This window comes from Marmota monax, unplaced genomic scaffold, assembly GCF_021218885.2.
Source record: "Marmota monax isolate L192 unplaced genomic scaffold, Marmota_monax_Labrador192_F-V1.1 WCK01_AAM20220418_F8-fsc00061, whole genome shotgun sequence".
NCBI lineage: Eukaryota > Metazoa > Chordata > Mammalia > Rodentia > Sciuridae > Marmota > Marmota monax.
In genome coordinates, this window is record NW_026695230.1 from 14,576,790 (window position 1) to 14,594,398 (window position 17,609).

The 17,609-nt window shown below is 39.2% G+C and overlaps 1 protein-coding gene across 1 annotated transcript in view; it reads left to right on the forward strand.

Annotated features, from left to right (window-relative positions):
* Galnt18 (polypeptide N-acetylgalactosaminyltransferase 18) overlaps positions 1-17,609 on the forward strand; it is a 339,876-nt gene that overhangs the window by 247,586 nt on the left and 74,681 nt on the right. Inside the window, exon 6 of the mRNA XM_046438133.2 lies at positions 2,831-2,945. Coding sequence (XP_046294089.1) covers positions 2,831-2,945 — 115 coding nt within the window. The remainder of the gene's footprint in view (positions 1-2,830; positions 2,946-17,609) is intronic.

Consider the following 17,609-nt stretch of genomic DNA (forward strand, 5'->3'; position numbering starts at 1 on the left):
GTTATATCTTTATCATAACCTGGTGACAATTCATTGTGTCATCCATGTTTTATAAGATGAGAACAAAACTGAGAAAGGATCATGACCCTACCAAAGGCTCTGGGCAGAGAAGCCAGGATCCACTCAGGCCAGCTGGATTCCATGGCTAGTCATCACCGCTCTGGCTGGCCACTATCAAGCCCAGGACTAGTGTAGCTGATTTCCAACCCCGAGGTTGGATCATCAGTCTGCTGATATTGCAGCTAAATACGCCACCATGCAATCAATATTTTTGCAAAAAAACTATATTAACATTAGCTGTTTCTGTTCTGCTCTTCTCTGAATATATCAGGTTAGTCTTATCAGCAAAGCTAAATTCTAGATCTTTAACAGAGAATGATATCTCAATCTCATATTTTCCACCACTCAATTTTTATCAGAAACTTAATTAAGTAAATTATATTTATGGAAGATTTGGGGAAAACTATTCCTGGTTTTATTCCTATATGAAGACAACCTCACAGAGACTGTGATTCGTACAAACGTATCTTGCCTATCCCAGTTCCTTTTTCTTTTGAACCAAATTTTAGTGTTTCTGTCCACATGGTGTAAGCTAAAAAAAGAGTCCAGTGGTATTCTCTGTTGTATTCTAGAAGGATGTTTGTGAGATGGTTTTTCACTAGGTCCCCAAGTGACCTTTTTAGGAAGATTGATATGAGAAATTTCTTTCAAATCAACTGCTGGCCAGAGAAAACCTTGCTATCCCTGAGGAATTAATCATTTTGAGATTTTTCACATGAGAACTGTGCATTTATTTCTAAGACCACATATTCATTTTCACCTTAGTCAACAGGAAACTCAGAACCAAATTTGCCCAGCCAATTGAAGAACTCTGTCTGCAGATGCATTCTAACTCACCCCCAATTTGTTGTCATCTTTAGATTTCTAGACATTATTTATGTTTTTCAGTATATGCTCTATTTTCTCAAAAGCTATTTCTGAATCCTTTTGGGAATCAGGGAGGATATAAATCAGTAACACTTTTAGACTGATCAGGGCTGCTTACTACCCTAGCCAGTTAACAAGTAATACACAACCTGAAGTGGCCTTTGGTCATCCAGGTAACTTTTCTGGACTCTGCTCCTTCCCTGGCTGGGTCAGGCAGTTAGAGGAAGGCCCCTTTCTGCATGTGCTAGGGGCACTGCTTCTGAGGGGTCTGGCATGTCCAACATTCAGAGGTGAGAGGAAAAGGCTGAGACCCCCTCTGCTGTGCTTAGAAAGGGCAAGAGTGCATCTTTTAAAATGACCTTTGAGTGCCTGTTATGTCAGTTACCATCAAGAGCTTTACCTTATTCAAGTCCCACATGAGGTTATAAGTAATCCTATTTATAGATATAGATTTGGAGACTCAGAGAGACTGGGGAACTGCTCTTGGAGAATGCAGCCTAAACGGAGATTATTCCCACAATGCACACTTCCAAGGCCTGGGTCCAGGATCCTAGAGCAGGATGTCAGCCTGAGTTAGGAGTCTGAATTGACCACCTGGTGTACCTGTGGTCTATAGAGTGTGGAGCCATCTAGAATGAAGTCCAGTGATGTAGAAAGAAGAGAGACAGTGACTCCAGGGTGCCAGTGTTCCTGAGCACCCTCCCCCTGAATCAGCATCCCCCAGAAAAACAGCCTGCAAAATAGCCATTCACCACCTTGATGAATTTCCAGTCTCTAAGACAGGTCCATTTGCATGAGATTGACTGACAGTTTTCTCGATGCCAACGGTTCTTCATTTCTCATTTTTTCTCCTCTACCAAATCCTCTAACCATGGGCTGATGAAATGCCAGCAAGGGCTACAAAGGGTAGCATCCGGGTGTGCTCCTGCTGATTGCCCTAATGTGAACTGTTTCCTGGGAAGTCATGGATGTCTGCACCAGCTGGTGACCCCTGCTCCTATCCCCCCAAAAGAAGGAAAGTTGCAACAGTGTTGCTCTGACCTAAGACCCTGGCTGAGTCCACACCCAGACTGTCCACTTACCCCTGGTATCCCACAGATAGTGTAAGGTCAGTTGTCCACTTACCCCTGGTGTCCCACAGATAGTGTAAGGAAGAATGCTTCTTCCTTCCAAAGGTGGTTTCTCTCATACCCTTTACTGATGAGTGGGCCTTATCCACTATCGCCAATCCAGCAAGCCAGCTCTCATCAGGGTTTCTCCTCTCCCTTCATAGTTCACCTCTTTCCATGTTCTTCCACGTCTTCATTGTTTCTCACCTGGATACAGCAACCAGCCTCCCAGTTGGATCCCTCAATTCCCCCAGTCCCCTGCAGTTGGCAGCCTGAGTATTCTTTTTAAAAACACGGATCTATTCCTACCACTGTTTTGCTTTAAATTCTTCATGGACCACCCTCGACCTACAGATAAAATTTATAAGTTATTTTCTTTGTAGCCTTGTCCCAGCTGACCTTTCAAAGAGAACCAAGGTTGCCATGTGGAACCCCCAGGTGGGAAAGTTGGCATAGGCACCCAGCAGAAATGGACTGTGCAGCTCAGACATCAGAGTCAAGGCACCTAGAAATACAGCTGCACCTGGCCCAGCAGATGCAAGCACAGCGGGGAATGACAGCTGGTCCCAGGACAAGAGCTATCTACCCCACTGCCCTGATAAATAGCCTCCCTGGAGTGGCTGGGTTAGGGCAGAGCCAGGAGGCTACTCTGAGCACAAAGCCCACACTGACTCTGGCAGCTGAGAAGGGGGAAGAACCGATCCTCCTGTAGGAAGTTGCCACAGCTCTTGTTCCTTGGGTGGCTCCAGGAGGCAGCCCTCTGCTCACCGCTGGTTGTCTCCCCGAACCTGCAGGAGCCCTGCCCTCATCGGCTGCTTCATTGTGGACCGGCAGTATTTCCAGGAGATTGGCCTACTGGACGAAGGCATGGAGGTCTATGGAGGCGAGAATGTGGAGCTTGGGATCAGGGTGAGTGGGGTTTCTCACCAAGAGGGCTGAGCTCAGCTCGCATGAGGGTGGATAAGTCTGGGGATGGAGAAAGGGACTTAAAGTCAAGGTTCACAGGCTGGTTTTGAATCTCTACTCCCTAGTCCATGTGTGTGTTTGGGAAGGGGTACAGAGTGAAGCCTCTTGAATTTTCACGAAGAAGGGTACTTCAGAACCTGCTTGGCTGGGGGTAAGGACATGGGAGAGAAGCTCCTGACCCAAGGGAACAGCTTCATGGTTAAAAACAATCGTGAGGGCTCACAATTGGGGTGAGCAAAGTTGTGAGCAAAGGAAGAGACTAGTAGGCATCAAGAGGGAGGCAAGGAACAGCAATCAGAGTCACTCCCTTGGGATTTCTCACCTGAATGATCTCGGTCTCCTCCATGGTGGCCTAAACTTTTCCAAAGATTTTGTCAAGAGAGAGCTATGGAAAATAAGCTCATAGGGTATAAACAACAAAATAGCCAAGCTTACTCTATGCTTGTTTTTGACCCCACCTAGTATTGTCCAGGCCCATGAGCCCAGTGCTGCCATTTTTCTGATGTAGCCACCCACCCAGCCTCAAAGTCCAGGGCTCTGCAACCATCCACTCCTGTTGTGACTCTGTGAGAGGCACCATTTTGTGTCTCATCCTACAGGAGCATTTCCCAGGCTTTCTGACTCCTTCCTCTTGACATGTGAAGAGATAAACCCAGAATGCCTCACTCTCCTCCCTCAGAGGGACACATTAGTTGTCCTGGTGTTCATCTATAATGTGAAAATTAACACACTGAAGGATCTTGTCCATGTTCAGGGAGTGTCTCTGATAAACCCAGTATTCAAACTGTGACATGATCCCCTGGTGGTCCCCACTGTCTTCCCCCTAGAGATCTTTACCAGCTTAACATCTGCCACTACCTACTTGTCCTGGAGAGGACTTTGTCCCTTCTGTGTTTGTGGCTCTTGTCTGAGATTTTCCTCTTCAGCCCAGCCTGTTTGTACTTCCACACAAACCTCCTCCAATGTGTGGCCAGTTCTAAATAATAAATCTACTTTTGCCCCTGTGGCCTCAGTGCTGCCTGTAACAGTTCCTGATATTCAATTTCCACCCAAGGTCTCTAGCTTGGATCCCTCTCCTCTTATCTCAAACCTCTCCCATCTCCACCTCCCCTCCACAGGCCAGGTAACTGGCCCTGAGAATCCTTGCCCCGAACCTGAAGGGGCGATAGCACCCACAATGAACAACTCACAATCTGTTCAGGAACCGACAGGCACTGCATGGGGCCTGATGTCCCCAGACTTAATACTAGGGTTCTGAGGACTGGCAGCAGGAACAGCCTGCTGAAGCTGAGCTTAGAAAACATATCCAGACACCTGTATTTACTGAAACTCCAAGAAATTGCTTTGGAGGCAGTCAAATGCATGGGCTTATCAGGGAGCTAATGTATTCATAGAGGACAGCGCCTGCATAATCACCCTCATTTCTTCAGCTCTCCCTCCACCGGCCATTTATTCACCGTGTGCGTTCTCACCATCTCATTTCAGCACCACTCCTGGATAAATGCTTGCCCCCAAACACAATATGTTTCACTGGGAGCTGCTGTCAGGAATTGGCTGAGCGGGCAGCACCGCCTCCGGTCACTTGTGTTCTCTGGATAAAAATGTCCCGGAATGGAGAAAGGAATTAGATTTGTGAACTCTGTTTCCAACATGTGTGTGAGTCAATCACAGAGTGGTGGCGATTTCTGGCTTTTCTTTCCTTAAATTATAAAGCTATTCTGGAGTGTAGGCTTGGGTGAAGCTCTCAAAAAACATGTTAAAATATCTTTGGTTGGTTTCATGTTCAGGGTTTGAAATACAATATAAAATGTTGTCTGGCTTTGTTTTTCTCTCAATCTCTTCCCTCCCACTTAATAGACATGAGGTATCATTGGAGTTGAAGGAAACGTGGCTTTTAATGAAGGGGTCCAATCACCTGTTAGCTTGCAGAACTGGGTACCCAGGGGAGGGTCTGGTTAATTTGAATATCATTTCTCCCTAGAAGGGATACAGAATCATTGATTATCTCCCAAACAGATGCCCCTAATTGTGGTGGTTACTAGTATTTTCTTTCTTTCATACTGAATGAACTGACATCCTAGTGCCTCAATTTGTTCATCTGTAAGATAGCATATTTGCCCTAATTACCCCTCAGGATAGTGTATAAAACTGAAAAATGTTTCTTTTCAATTTCTACTGCCGCAGTCTGGCTGGGCACAATTCAGGAGCCACTTGTCAAAAGAAACGAACTTTATTTTTAGAAACACACATGCCAAACAAAACACCTCCTCAGGAAAAACCCTCAGAGCCCAACTGCCACCACCAGCTTCCCACAAGCCTCTCAACCTCCGCCACTCCTCCTGCTCTTGAGGCTGATTGGCTGGGTCACGTGGGCGGAGCCAAAAAAAGTCCCCCAATGAGTAGCTCTGTGGTCTGAAAGGGCGGGGAAACAGCCCAATGAGCATCACCGCAGAGGAGCCAATCAGTTGGCAGCTAGAAGTTTGCTGGGGCCGCTGTGAGCCAATCATCAGCTGGCAGCTGGAAGTTTGCTGGGGCCCCTTGGGCTGTGGCTCTCAACATTCTACCTTGCTTATCTGGAGGCAATTTATTCAAAGTCCTTACTTATTTTGGAATATAGAAGTCGAATTGTTGACACAACTCCTGAATTCCTGCTTTGCACCAGGGATCTTCATTAAGTCATCAATCCACAAATCACGTCCCCAAAATAGATGTTATTATGATAACCTCCTTTTTTTTCATTTGAGAAAACTGAAAGTAATCTTCTTAGATCATACAATTTGTAAAAGATAGGAAGGATTTAGCCCTGGATCTTTATGATTCAACAATTAGTTGTACCTCAGTGAGTAATGTAGGGATAAGTCCTTCAAGCAACCTCCCACACAGTACTTTCCTTCTGCTTTGTGGTTCACAATCATGTCTATTGAGTCTCCATTTAAAGCCTTACTCTCATTTTGCATTCAGTTCTAATAAACCTTTTTCCTGCTGATTTCTAAGTCCACAAGGCAATAGGGAAAGAGTGGAAGTTGCCATGACACAACGAAAGAATTGGAATTGATGGCTGACATTGACTAGAAGATTGAGAGATTGTCTACTTCGTGACTAAAAAAAATTCTGGAATATATAAAAAAGTGTTTAAGAGGTGGCAAGGAAGTCAGCAATTATCAAAAACTATTATGGGTTGAATTGAATCTCCTACAAAATATGTTGAAGTCTTAACCTCTTTTACCTGTGAATGTGACCTTATTTGGAAATGATGAGCATTTTTTTTTTTGCTCACCTTTGCAGAGGTGAGCATCTTAAGATAAAGTCACTGAAGTAAGGTGGCCCCAGTCCAAAATGACTGGTTTCCTTTTACAGAGAGGAAAATTGGACATCGACAGGTGTAGTGAGATGTCTGTATGAAGATGGAGGCAGAGATCAGAGCTTTGATGCCATCAGCCAAGGAATGCCTAAGGCTTCCAGAAGCTACAAGAGGCAAGGAAGGGTCCTCCCTTAGAGGCTCTGGAGGAAATATGGCCCTGCCACCACCATCTTGGTTTCAGGTTTCTTATCTCTAGAATTATGAGAGAATAGATTTCTATTGTTTTCTCAATCAAGTTTGTGGTACTTTAAACAACATCCCAAGGAAACTAATTCAGAAACCAAAAATTAAGTGATGCAAATGAGCCTACTATAGTTGAAGAACCCAGTGACATTTAAGCTTATGTTTTCTGAACTTCACAGATTAGGCTTGCTTTACCTCCCATAAAGCTGGGACTCCAAAGGCCTATTTTCTTAGCATAAAGTATTAATTCTCTCTGGAGAAAGACCCTTTGAACCTGGGCCATAAAACTTTCCACAAGTACAGTTCCAAGGAATATGAGCTCACAGTTTAAAAATATCACAAAAGAAACAAGAGAAAAAGAAAGTACCAAAAGCAAACACTGAAAAATCAGTGGACATCCATATTTAATCTACAAAGTTCTAAAGTGTTGTGTCAATCAGACACAGGACATAAAGTAAGCTATATGATACATACAAATAAATAAGAGTTTTAAAATACACATAAGAAATAAGAGACCATGAAAATGTAAGTCATATCAAAGTAAAAATAGAATTTCAAACATAAAAAATATATAAAAATGGAAACTAAAAGCTCAATGGATGGGTAGGATACCTACATGAATATTATTTAAGTGATAAAACTAGTAAGCTGGAATATAGATCTAAAAAATTATTCACAATCAGCCCAGAGGACAAATAAAAAGACATGGGAGGAAAAGTGTTTAGAGACATGTAGAATTGAGGGAGAGAGGTTAGTAGCTTACAATTCCAAATGGAGATGATAAAAGAAGATAATTAGATGAAAGCAATATTTTAATAAATAATAGCTTATCGCTTCTCAGCCTTTTGGCTAAGATCAAGTGTAAATAATAGCTTACAATTTTTCCAAATAGTATACCAATCCTCAGATTTGGAAGATCAACCTATAAACAGGATGAATATGAGGGTTCCCACATATAGACATCATAGAGTGGAACTTCAGAATACCAGAGACAAAGAGAAGAGATAGCGGTAAGAGAAAAATTACAGACTATCTAAAAAGATAATTAGGGGCTGGGGATGTGGCTCAAGCGGTAGCACGCTCGCCTGGCATGCGTGCGGCCCGGGTTCGATCCTCAGCACCACATACAAAACAAAGATGTTGTCCGCCGAAAATTAAAAAAAAAAAATTAAAATTCTCTCTCTCTCTCTCTCTCTCTCTCTCTCTCTCTCTCTCTCTCTTTAAAAAAAATAAAAAAATAAAAAGATAATTAGAATAACAGCTGACTTTTCAACAGCAACAATGGAAACCAGAAAACCATGAAGTAATATCTTCAATATGCTGGGAGAAAATAATTGTTAATCTATTAGGTATACCTAATAATAATATATTTTAAAAGATAAGATAAAGGAAATTCATCTTGAGATACACAAAAACTGAGAGTTGGCCCTGGCAGATCCTCATTCAAATGAGCTGTAAAGGAAATACTTCAGGTGTAAGAGAAATGATTTCAAAAGGAAATCTTGAGATAAAAGAATAATACTTAGCACAAAATGGTGAATAATGAATGAAACCAAAGAAAAATATATACCAAATACACAAGAGTAAAGCCCAGTGGGGTTATTCAAACTACACACATGAGTATATGCTACTGTTTTGCATAAAAGCTGGGAGTGTAATTAAAATTATGTTGTTTTAAAATGCCTATTGTTAGCATAGAAAGGATACTAATTGACTTTAAAATTTGGTAGATAAATAAGCAAGTTAAACTTTAAGAGAAGCCATGAAAATAACAGATATGGAAAATGTAACTTCTAAAGTAGCTGCAAGAGATAAAATATGAAAATGCTAAGCAAAGAGAAATGAAAATATAGAACAGATTTTATAAAGAGAAAAACATAAATCCAAATACATCAGTAAATTCAAATGAACTCAAATAAAATATAAATAATTTTAGACTAGATTTTTAAATTTTTAATTAGCTCTATGTTAATTATAAGAAGCATATCTGAAATATAATACAGAAAGATTAAAATCCAAAAGTGGTTAATTCATCAAGAATATAGAACAATTATGAATTTATTTGCACCTAATTGTGCAGTCTTCATTGAATAAAGTATAAATTGGCAGAAGTACAGAGACTGATAGCTGCACTAACATAGTAAAGGATTATATTAAATTTTCCCAAGCAATTGATTGACCAGCACAGATAGTAGTTTGAATCAAAAGGACATGTATAGAACATGACATCTAATAATTGCTAAATACAACTTTTTCTCTAAGAACTTAATATATATGAAAACTGACCACATACTGGGTCATAGTTAAGATACAATAAGTTTCAAGAGATTAGCATCACATGGAATGTGTTCTCTGATCACAGTGGAATTAAGTTAGAAGGAAAACTAAGAGAGTAGAGGAGAGGGATCAAAATGGAGGGAGGGAAGGAGGGCATAGGGACATACTGGGGAGTACTGTGGTACAAAATTGACCAAATAATGCTATGCAGATGTATGAATATACCAGAACAAATCTCATTTTAATAGTAATTATAATGAACTAATTTGAAAATCATAATGATAGAAAGGATATCAATAGAGTAGAGCAAAGGGATCAGTGGGAGGGAAGAAGTAAGGAAAAGGGGAGGTACTGGGGCATGAGACTGATCAAATTATGTTCATGTAAGAATATGGTATAATGAATCTAACTATTAAGTATATTATAATGCACCAATAAAAATTAAAAATTAAAAAAAGAAATCCATAACCAAAACTTATAGACAAGAGCCATATTTTTGGAAAGTGGGAAACACTTCTAAGTCATTCACTGGTGTAAAGGGAAATTATACTGGAAATTAGAAAATATTTGAACTGAGTGAATACAAATATACCACATATTGCATTATGTGAAATACTGCTAAAATTGCACTTAAGAAAATTTACATAACATTCTATTCCTATGTTAAAAAGAACAGTTATTAAGTATACAAAGTAAGTAGTTGGAAAAATATCAGAATAAATGTAGTAGAGGAAAATAATAAAGATAAGAATAAAATTTTATAAAATGGAATACACTTATACCTATCAATGTGTATAGTAGATAGGGCTAATGAAGCTAATACTTTTTTGAAAAGAGTAATCAAATTGACAGAGCTTTAGCAAGAGAAAGAAAGAGACAGGAAGAGGAAACAAATAAATAATACTAGTAATGGAAAAAGGGACATTGATATATATAAGTCAGCCTAAGAAATTAAGAACATATCATGAACAAGTTTATTCCAAAATTTTAAAGAGATAAAATATGAAAATGCTAAGAAACAAATTTGTAGAAAAATATAGCTTATTGAAAACTGACACAGGAAGAAATAAAAAACCAAAATTGTCCTATAACCATTAAAAAAACTTGAGTTCATAGTTTAAAAAATTCTCACACACACAAAAAATCAGGACTAGGTGGTTTACCACAAACACTGCCAACATTCAGGGAACAAAATATTCTAGGTTTGTAGTAGTTATTTGACCATAAAAATTACAGAAAAGATAGTAAATAACCTACATTATAGCAGCCTGGATCTCTTTCTTCTAGAGCCAGGCAGATCCTGGGTTTACAGTTGAACTGCTGATGATCTCAATAGTTCTGGGTCATAAAGGAAGTTCTCAATTATATATTATATACTGCATACTCATGCAATAAGACAAAAGGATATATATATATATATATATATATATATATATATATATATATATAAGTATATACATATATATAATAAGTATATATATATATATGTTTATATATTTTTTTTGAAAAATGTAAAATTTGTTAAATTTCTTATACTGAGAGGCAACTCATCAGTTGTATGGAATTGGCATGTGGAAATTGATCTGGAAACCTAGGCTGCTGCTTGTTCCTTGTAATTAAGCTCTTTAATATGAATAACAGGGCTCCCACCTTTCTGTAATGGAGACACCAAAAGTGGGAAGGGAAGGGAGGAGTATGTCAACTGCCCCCACTGCTCAACCCCTACTTTTCAGAGCTGCAGCCATCCATCTTGCCCTGGCTGTGGATGACTTGGGCAGGGTGAAGCTGTTTGGAAGGTACACAGGGAAGAGAGCCTACCAAGCAGGTCCGCATGTTTGGGTGCCTAAGCTTTATTAGCTTGTGGCTTCTTATGGCATCTTAGAGCCTCTGTCTCAGAATGAACATTATCATTTGCCTCTTTAGAGCACAACCTGCTGTTGCGATGATGCTTAAAACAGCTTCTTCATCCCCCAGAAGGACGTTTACTACCTCTCTTAAGATGGGTGCTTTGCCTTTATTCTTTATTCCTAATGCCAGCCTTGATTCTTCAATTGTTCTTTCTTAACCTCATCAAAAGTTCTGACTTGAAGCAGAATCCCTCACTGTAGATGGTTCCGACCTTCTCCCAACATAGCTAAGTAACTTCTAGGACAGAAGCAAGTCTAGCTGACTGGCTCCACTTTGGGGCCTTGTGGGCATAAAGGAATGATTCAAGGTCCTCCTTCTCTGGAAAGCCTTACTTAACAGCTACATAAAGCAGAAATTTGCTTTTGAGCTATCCCAGTACCTTGGGCAATGACTGCTCGAAACCCATAAGGTCTTCCTATTGTCTCACTCACTCTACACTTTTCATCCCCCTCTCTTAAATCATTTTTTTTCTCAGCTGAAGAGAACCTAGTACCTATACATGCCCCAAGAAAATGCCAGTTCCACAGGAACTGGACATAATAGGAGCAGACTTCACAAATTGCATAGGTCTCAGGTATCAAAAATCCCTGTAGTTCCTGCACTAGGTTTTCTGGTGCTTCTATATCGATAACAATAATAATGCTTTTCATGTTTCAGAATTTTTTCCCTACAATTATCCTATTTAATGCACCCAGCAATCAAATGCTACAGTCAGGCCAGAGTTTATTACCCTAATATTGTTAAATGATTAAAAATGTTTATGTTGGCCAAAAAAAGTTCATTCATTCTTATGCTTATGGCTTTCTTATCTCATTGTCATAACTATTATTTTTAATGATAAAGATAACAAGAAGAAATTAGTTTACTTCATGAACTGTAAAGCGCTCTCTATAAAATATATGATCATATCTATTATAAATGTAGGTATGTATGCTGCATAAATATACTACCACCATTTTATAGTGCTTATTTTTTAAATCATGATTAATTTATATGTTTATTGTTTATATTATACTATTATATATTAGTCCTGCTGAACTTTTTATTCTAATAGTGCTCAGTAGTCTATATTATAAACAAAGAGAACTGACATAGGCTAACTAAAAGACAAAAGGAATTTATGGGAAAGCTGTTGGATCTCTTAAATAATTAGGCAGTTTGTAGAAACAGATTCAGAAAACAAGTAGGAACCCAGACTAAATAGCAGGGACCACAGCGAAGGCCACCAAGTAATAACAGCTCCCTTAGGGTGATGTCTCTGACCACGCTGCCAGGACAGGAGAGTCGTGAAGGAAAGGCTGGAGGTTTCTGCTCCATCTTGCCCCAGCTGTGGAGAAGACAAGAGAGTCTGGCAGTCAGGGCTTTCTGTTGGACGGCCACTTGGACGTATCTGCAAGTTGCCAACTCCTTGTCTGGATGCCTAAGTTTTACTCACTTTACTCCAGTGGCCCTACCACTAGATTCTGGCACCCTTGCTTGGGTCTTGGTGACATTCACCAAAATTGGAAACCTGAACGAGAGTGTACAGTTAGCTGAATGTAGGTTATATGCACATGCCTTAGCTTCGAGGGAACCAGGAAAGGTCACATATGACATCCTCTCCCTAGTTCTAGGTATTACACATGACAGGCTACCTCACGTAGGAAGGGGATTTAGAATCTGAGCTCAAGTGTCTTCTAAAATGAAATAGTGTGTAGGGTATCATGTTCCACATTCTAGAAACTTTATCATAGTGGGATTTTCAAAACCTCTTTATTATGGACAGTTTCAAGTATATACAAAAACAAGAGAGAAGAGTGTAATAAAACTCCCCACCTCTGTCTCCTGGCTTCAGCATTGTCCACTTACAGCTTGATTTCACCTCTACCCCAAACCAGCCTCCCCAACTCTAGTTTTTTGATGCAGATCTCAGGCATCATATAATACCACCAAATAATCAATACTTCAGTATATATTAGAACTTTATAAGCTTTCAATCCTAAAACGGTTGAAAGACTTCCATAATTCCATAATGCATTTGATGAGTGTTCAGATTGCACTAATTCTCTCACAATTGCTTTGTTCCTTTTTGTTTTACATTCTGTGTGTTTGAATCCAGTTTTGGTTTTTAATATATCTTTTGGGTCACTGTGAATCTACGGAACCTGTCTTTTTCTCTCTTTCTCTGTTCCTCCCTCTCTCTCCCTCTCTCTCTCTCTCTCTCTCTCTCTCTCTCTCTCTCTCTCTCTCTCCCTCTCTCTCTCTCTCTCTCTCTCTCCCTCTCTCTCTCTCTCTCTCTCTCTCTCTCACACACACACACACACATACACACACACATTTCTCTTTCCCTTATAATATACTTTTAAATAAAGTAATTTTATTTTTCTTGTAGCAACTTGAACTGTCTATATTTTCCTGATTGCATTCACCTGATGCCATTTAACATGTCTCCTGTCCAATGTATTTCTTCTAAATTGGTAGCTAGATCAAGAGACTTAGGTTCAATTTTTTAGCAAGAGCATTTCATAGAGAGTATTTGTGTTCTTCTATCACAGGGTACATGATATTTACATGTTTCCTCATTTGTGATGCTAGCAGTCATTGAGGATTATTGTCTCAATTCAATAATGCATTCGGGTTCCAAAATAGCGATGATTTTATTTTTCCTTCTTCATTTATTAGCTGGGATAACTTTCATAAAGAAACATTTACAATAATTCATTCTTTGGTTGCCCAGAAGTACAACAAAGTTCATTTGGGAAAGCTAGGATACATAGTTTTTTGTATAATATCTTTCAAAATAATGAATTGATTCTCTACCATCTTCCAAAGGGGACCATTAAGCTTTGTAGTATCATTATGAACGTATGGATTTACACATACTTGATGTATTTCAATTCATTATACTTAATATTCTTCTCAAGTTACAATTTTTCCTTGGTTGGCCATTGGAAACATAGTGCCATTGGTTCCTGAGTCCTTTGGCTCTTAGTAGTTCCGGGTTCATCTTGCATGTTTCTTGTCCACACCAGTAACAAGTCATTTCCCCATTGGCTTTTGGTATGAAATGGTATTTTACTGAAAAAAACACAGGCTAGGCACTGGGGTTGCTCATTGCTATTGGGTTGGTCCATGTTTCTAGTCTTTACAGAAGTCAAACTAGGTATTTATTGTTATTAGTTCTGTAGAAATAAAACACTTCTGACATACATGATGATGTTGCTTGTTCAAATTTAGAGATACAAGGTTTTACTCAACCCCATCCATTTTAGCTCTCATTTCTTTTCTCATATTGCTAAACATTCTGGTTCTTAAGGACATGCATTTATTTTATCCCTCAAGATACAACCAACAATGTCACAATTCTAGTGACAGCACTACCAACAACAATATGATAACTAGAAACGCTTTAATTTTCTTGGCATTTCTCTTTTATTCTTAGATTATGTCACACCAGAGACGTACAGTCAAATTACTGTAATTCAAAGACACTTAGAACTATTCCTCTCTGTATAGATATCCTACTGTACCATCTGTAGCCCAGTTGTGCCAGGGAAAGGGGATAGGTTGCCAAGGGACAAAAGGAGACATCTTGAGATGGGATATAGGACATAAGGTTTATTTAGAAGTATTTTGGGGGAAGATCCAGTGGTGATGGGCTGCACAGGTGCTTCACCAGGAAGTCTCATGGTAATGGACAGGACTGGTGTTCATCTGCTTCACATGGTACCTTAGGTACATCTGCCATGATGCTTTGTCCGGTGACCAGCTGGATGAACACTTCCCTCTCCATAGTGCTCTTATCTGCCCCAGTTAGTACAGGGAGAGGGGCTTTGTAAGTTAGGCTACAGAAGTAGTGACATCACAAGCTTAGCTTGCTTTGTTCAGTCATATGACCAGCATCCCAAGGAACTTGATGTGCATGCAAGAAAGCAGCTTTCTACAGATAACACTGACTTGTTGCGATTCCCAGCATGCATGAGAGAAAGTCAGTGTCCTTCAAGATAATACATTTCTGGACATTCTGGCCAGACTCATTCTCATTGTTCCCTGTACTTGGTTAGGTCCTTTGGAAAGGAGAGAGGCACTTGAGGGAAATGGTATTTGCTTTCCTCCTTTTTTCCAAGGATGGCATATCTACCAAAATAATAAACAGATTCATTCATTTCATCTTGTTCTTTGTTTTTATATTTAATATTTTATAATTATGCAAATAATTACATACTTCCAAAGTCAAATTTACAAAATAAGGCATATTCAGAAAAGTATCTCTTCTAAGCCCCCCGTTTTCTTCATCCTGTTTTTTTACCAACTCTAACATCAACATTTATTTTTTGTTTCTTTTACTTTACAAATGGAAACATATTAGGAAATGTACATACACAGTCACATCTACTGTATTTTATATAAATGGTAGATTCTATGTATTTTTGCTACCTTCTTTTGCTGTGTGTGTATATCTACATATATATTTTTCTGAAGATCCTTTTATAATAGTATATCAGATATTCTCCTTCCTTTTCCTGGAGTGCTATAATTAAATATCGTACATTTTAAAAATATTTTTACTGGTTATCTTTTGAATAGATTCCCCAAAGTGGAATTGTGAGGTCAGGAATAACTGCATATATAATTTTGCTAGACATCATCAAATATCACTCCAGACGAATATTTGTTTATTCCACCCGGAATGATGAAGGTGCCAATTTCTTCCCAGCCATACCAACAAAATACGTTGTAGAATATTTGGATTTTTTCCAATCTGACAGATGACAAATTGCTTTCAGAGTAGTTTTAATTTGCATTTCTCTTATTAAGAACTAGGTTGAAAAGCTTTTCATACGATTAAGGCCATTTGCATTTCTTTTTTCTGTGAGCTGTTCCTATCTTTGGCCCACTTTTCTATAAAGTTGTTGGTCTTTTCTCTATTTTTGAAATCACTACACATTAGGGATGGTAAGACTTTGCCTATCATATAAATTGCAAATGTCTTCTCCAGTTTGTTACTTGTCTTTTGATTTTGCTTCTGGTGTTTTTTTTTTTTTTTTTTTGCAATGCAAATGCTGAGTTTTTTTTTTTAAAGTAAGCAAATGTATCCATCTTTGTCCTCCTTGTTTCCAGATTTTAGTCTTAGAAAATCTCACTCCCAGGTGAAAGAGAAATTCACCTATGTGTTCTTCTAATACTTGCATGATTGTATTTTTTACATTTTAATCTCTGATACATTAAAATTGATCTTAATGTATGGTGTGAAGGGCGGATCCAATATCTTATTCTTCACCCATCCAGTTATCCTAACACCTTCTGTCTTAGTCCACTTTCCATTGCTATCGCAAAATGCCTGAGAATGGGTATAAAGATTCATAAAGAATAGAAGTTTACTCTAGCTCATGGTTCTAGAGGCTGGGAATCCAAAAGCACAGCACTTGGCATCTGCCCAGCTTTGGTGAGGATCTTGTGTTGCATCAGAACATGGCAGAAAAATGGAAGGGCAAGCAGGCAGGAGCAGGAGAGACAAAGAGCAAAGACAAGAGGTAGCTCGATTTTATAGCAACCCACTCTGTGGGCACTAATCCAGTCCCATAAGAGAAGAACTCACCCCTGCAAGAATTGCCCCAGGCCCTTGAGAGCAGCATCACTATATTCTAAGTACTGTTCTGATAGAAGATTGTAGAAAATGACATGAGTGTCAATCAGACACTTCAACCTCTTCTTCCATTTTGGCATCAAGGACTTTGGCAATAGCAGTAAGTACGTAACTCAGAGAATCTGGTCATGTTGTTTAGAGTATTCCTAAAAAAAACTTGTAGATTTAAAAACTCTCAGTTATTATAGATGAGTAGTAGAACAGACACCAAAGTAAAGCAACTAATAAAATAAACACAGTTAAAAATTTTAAAGCTGAAGAATTGGTTGAAGAAATGAACATTCATGTAATTTAAATCTACAAAATGTGATTTGGGCAAACTAAACTTGGTGGAAATCACTATCACAAAAGAAAACTCTGTGATGGTGGCCATTATTATAAAATGTGACATGGGTAAAACCAAACTGATGGCAGGATCCTATCTTAGTTGTAAAATTAATGCAAATTATATTAACCTCGATGAAATTAATGCTGGTAAAATAAAAATTAGAAAATTAGTATGGGAGGAAATATTTTAATTTTATTATATAGGAAATTGGTCAAAAGAATTAAATTGCCTTCCTGACATTTATTTCAGGAAATACTTTCACCTTGGGCATAATTTGAATCAAAATACTAACTAGGGCACAATCTGCCCAGGGTAGATGGCAGGGAGGAAAGATCTCCTGTGCAGTATCAGGGTATCGGGAGGGAGTAGGGTCCCTGAGGGAGTTGGGGGAGCTGCACAGAGGAGATGGCATCTGTCTGGCTTCCCAGGTTTGAGTGTGCATTCTTTGGGTGGGCTGAGAGGAAGGGGCTTCTAGGAGTTGGGATGGTGTGTGTAGATTGACAGTTTAAAAGGAGCATGACAGCAGTTGGACTTGAAGGTTGAGAACCAAGGATCTGGATCTGTAATGGGACATGGGATAAACAGGGTTGGAAACCGAGAAGGTAGAGCTAACAGATGGGGGGAGGTTCTATCCACAGCAATCCAGAGGCAGCCTGGGGTGGTCTCTGAGTTTATCCTGAATTGTTCAACACTTTGGTCAGTGACTTGAGTGAAAAGAAAAAAGGTGCACTTCCAGAGGGTGATCCAGAACTGAGAGAGCTCCTTTATGTCCTTGGTTGCCAACCTGGTCTTGCCAAGATCCGGAACATCTAAGGTTTGTCTTAATGACATAAACTGCTGGGCAACAGATAGGGCTGTTATTTTGTAAAGCAGATCCATGCCCCACAAGTGGTGGTAGTAGGATTGATGATCAGAAGTCATTAT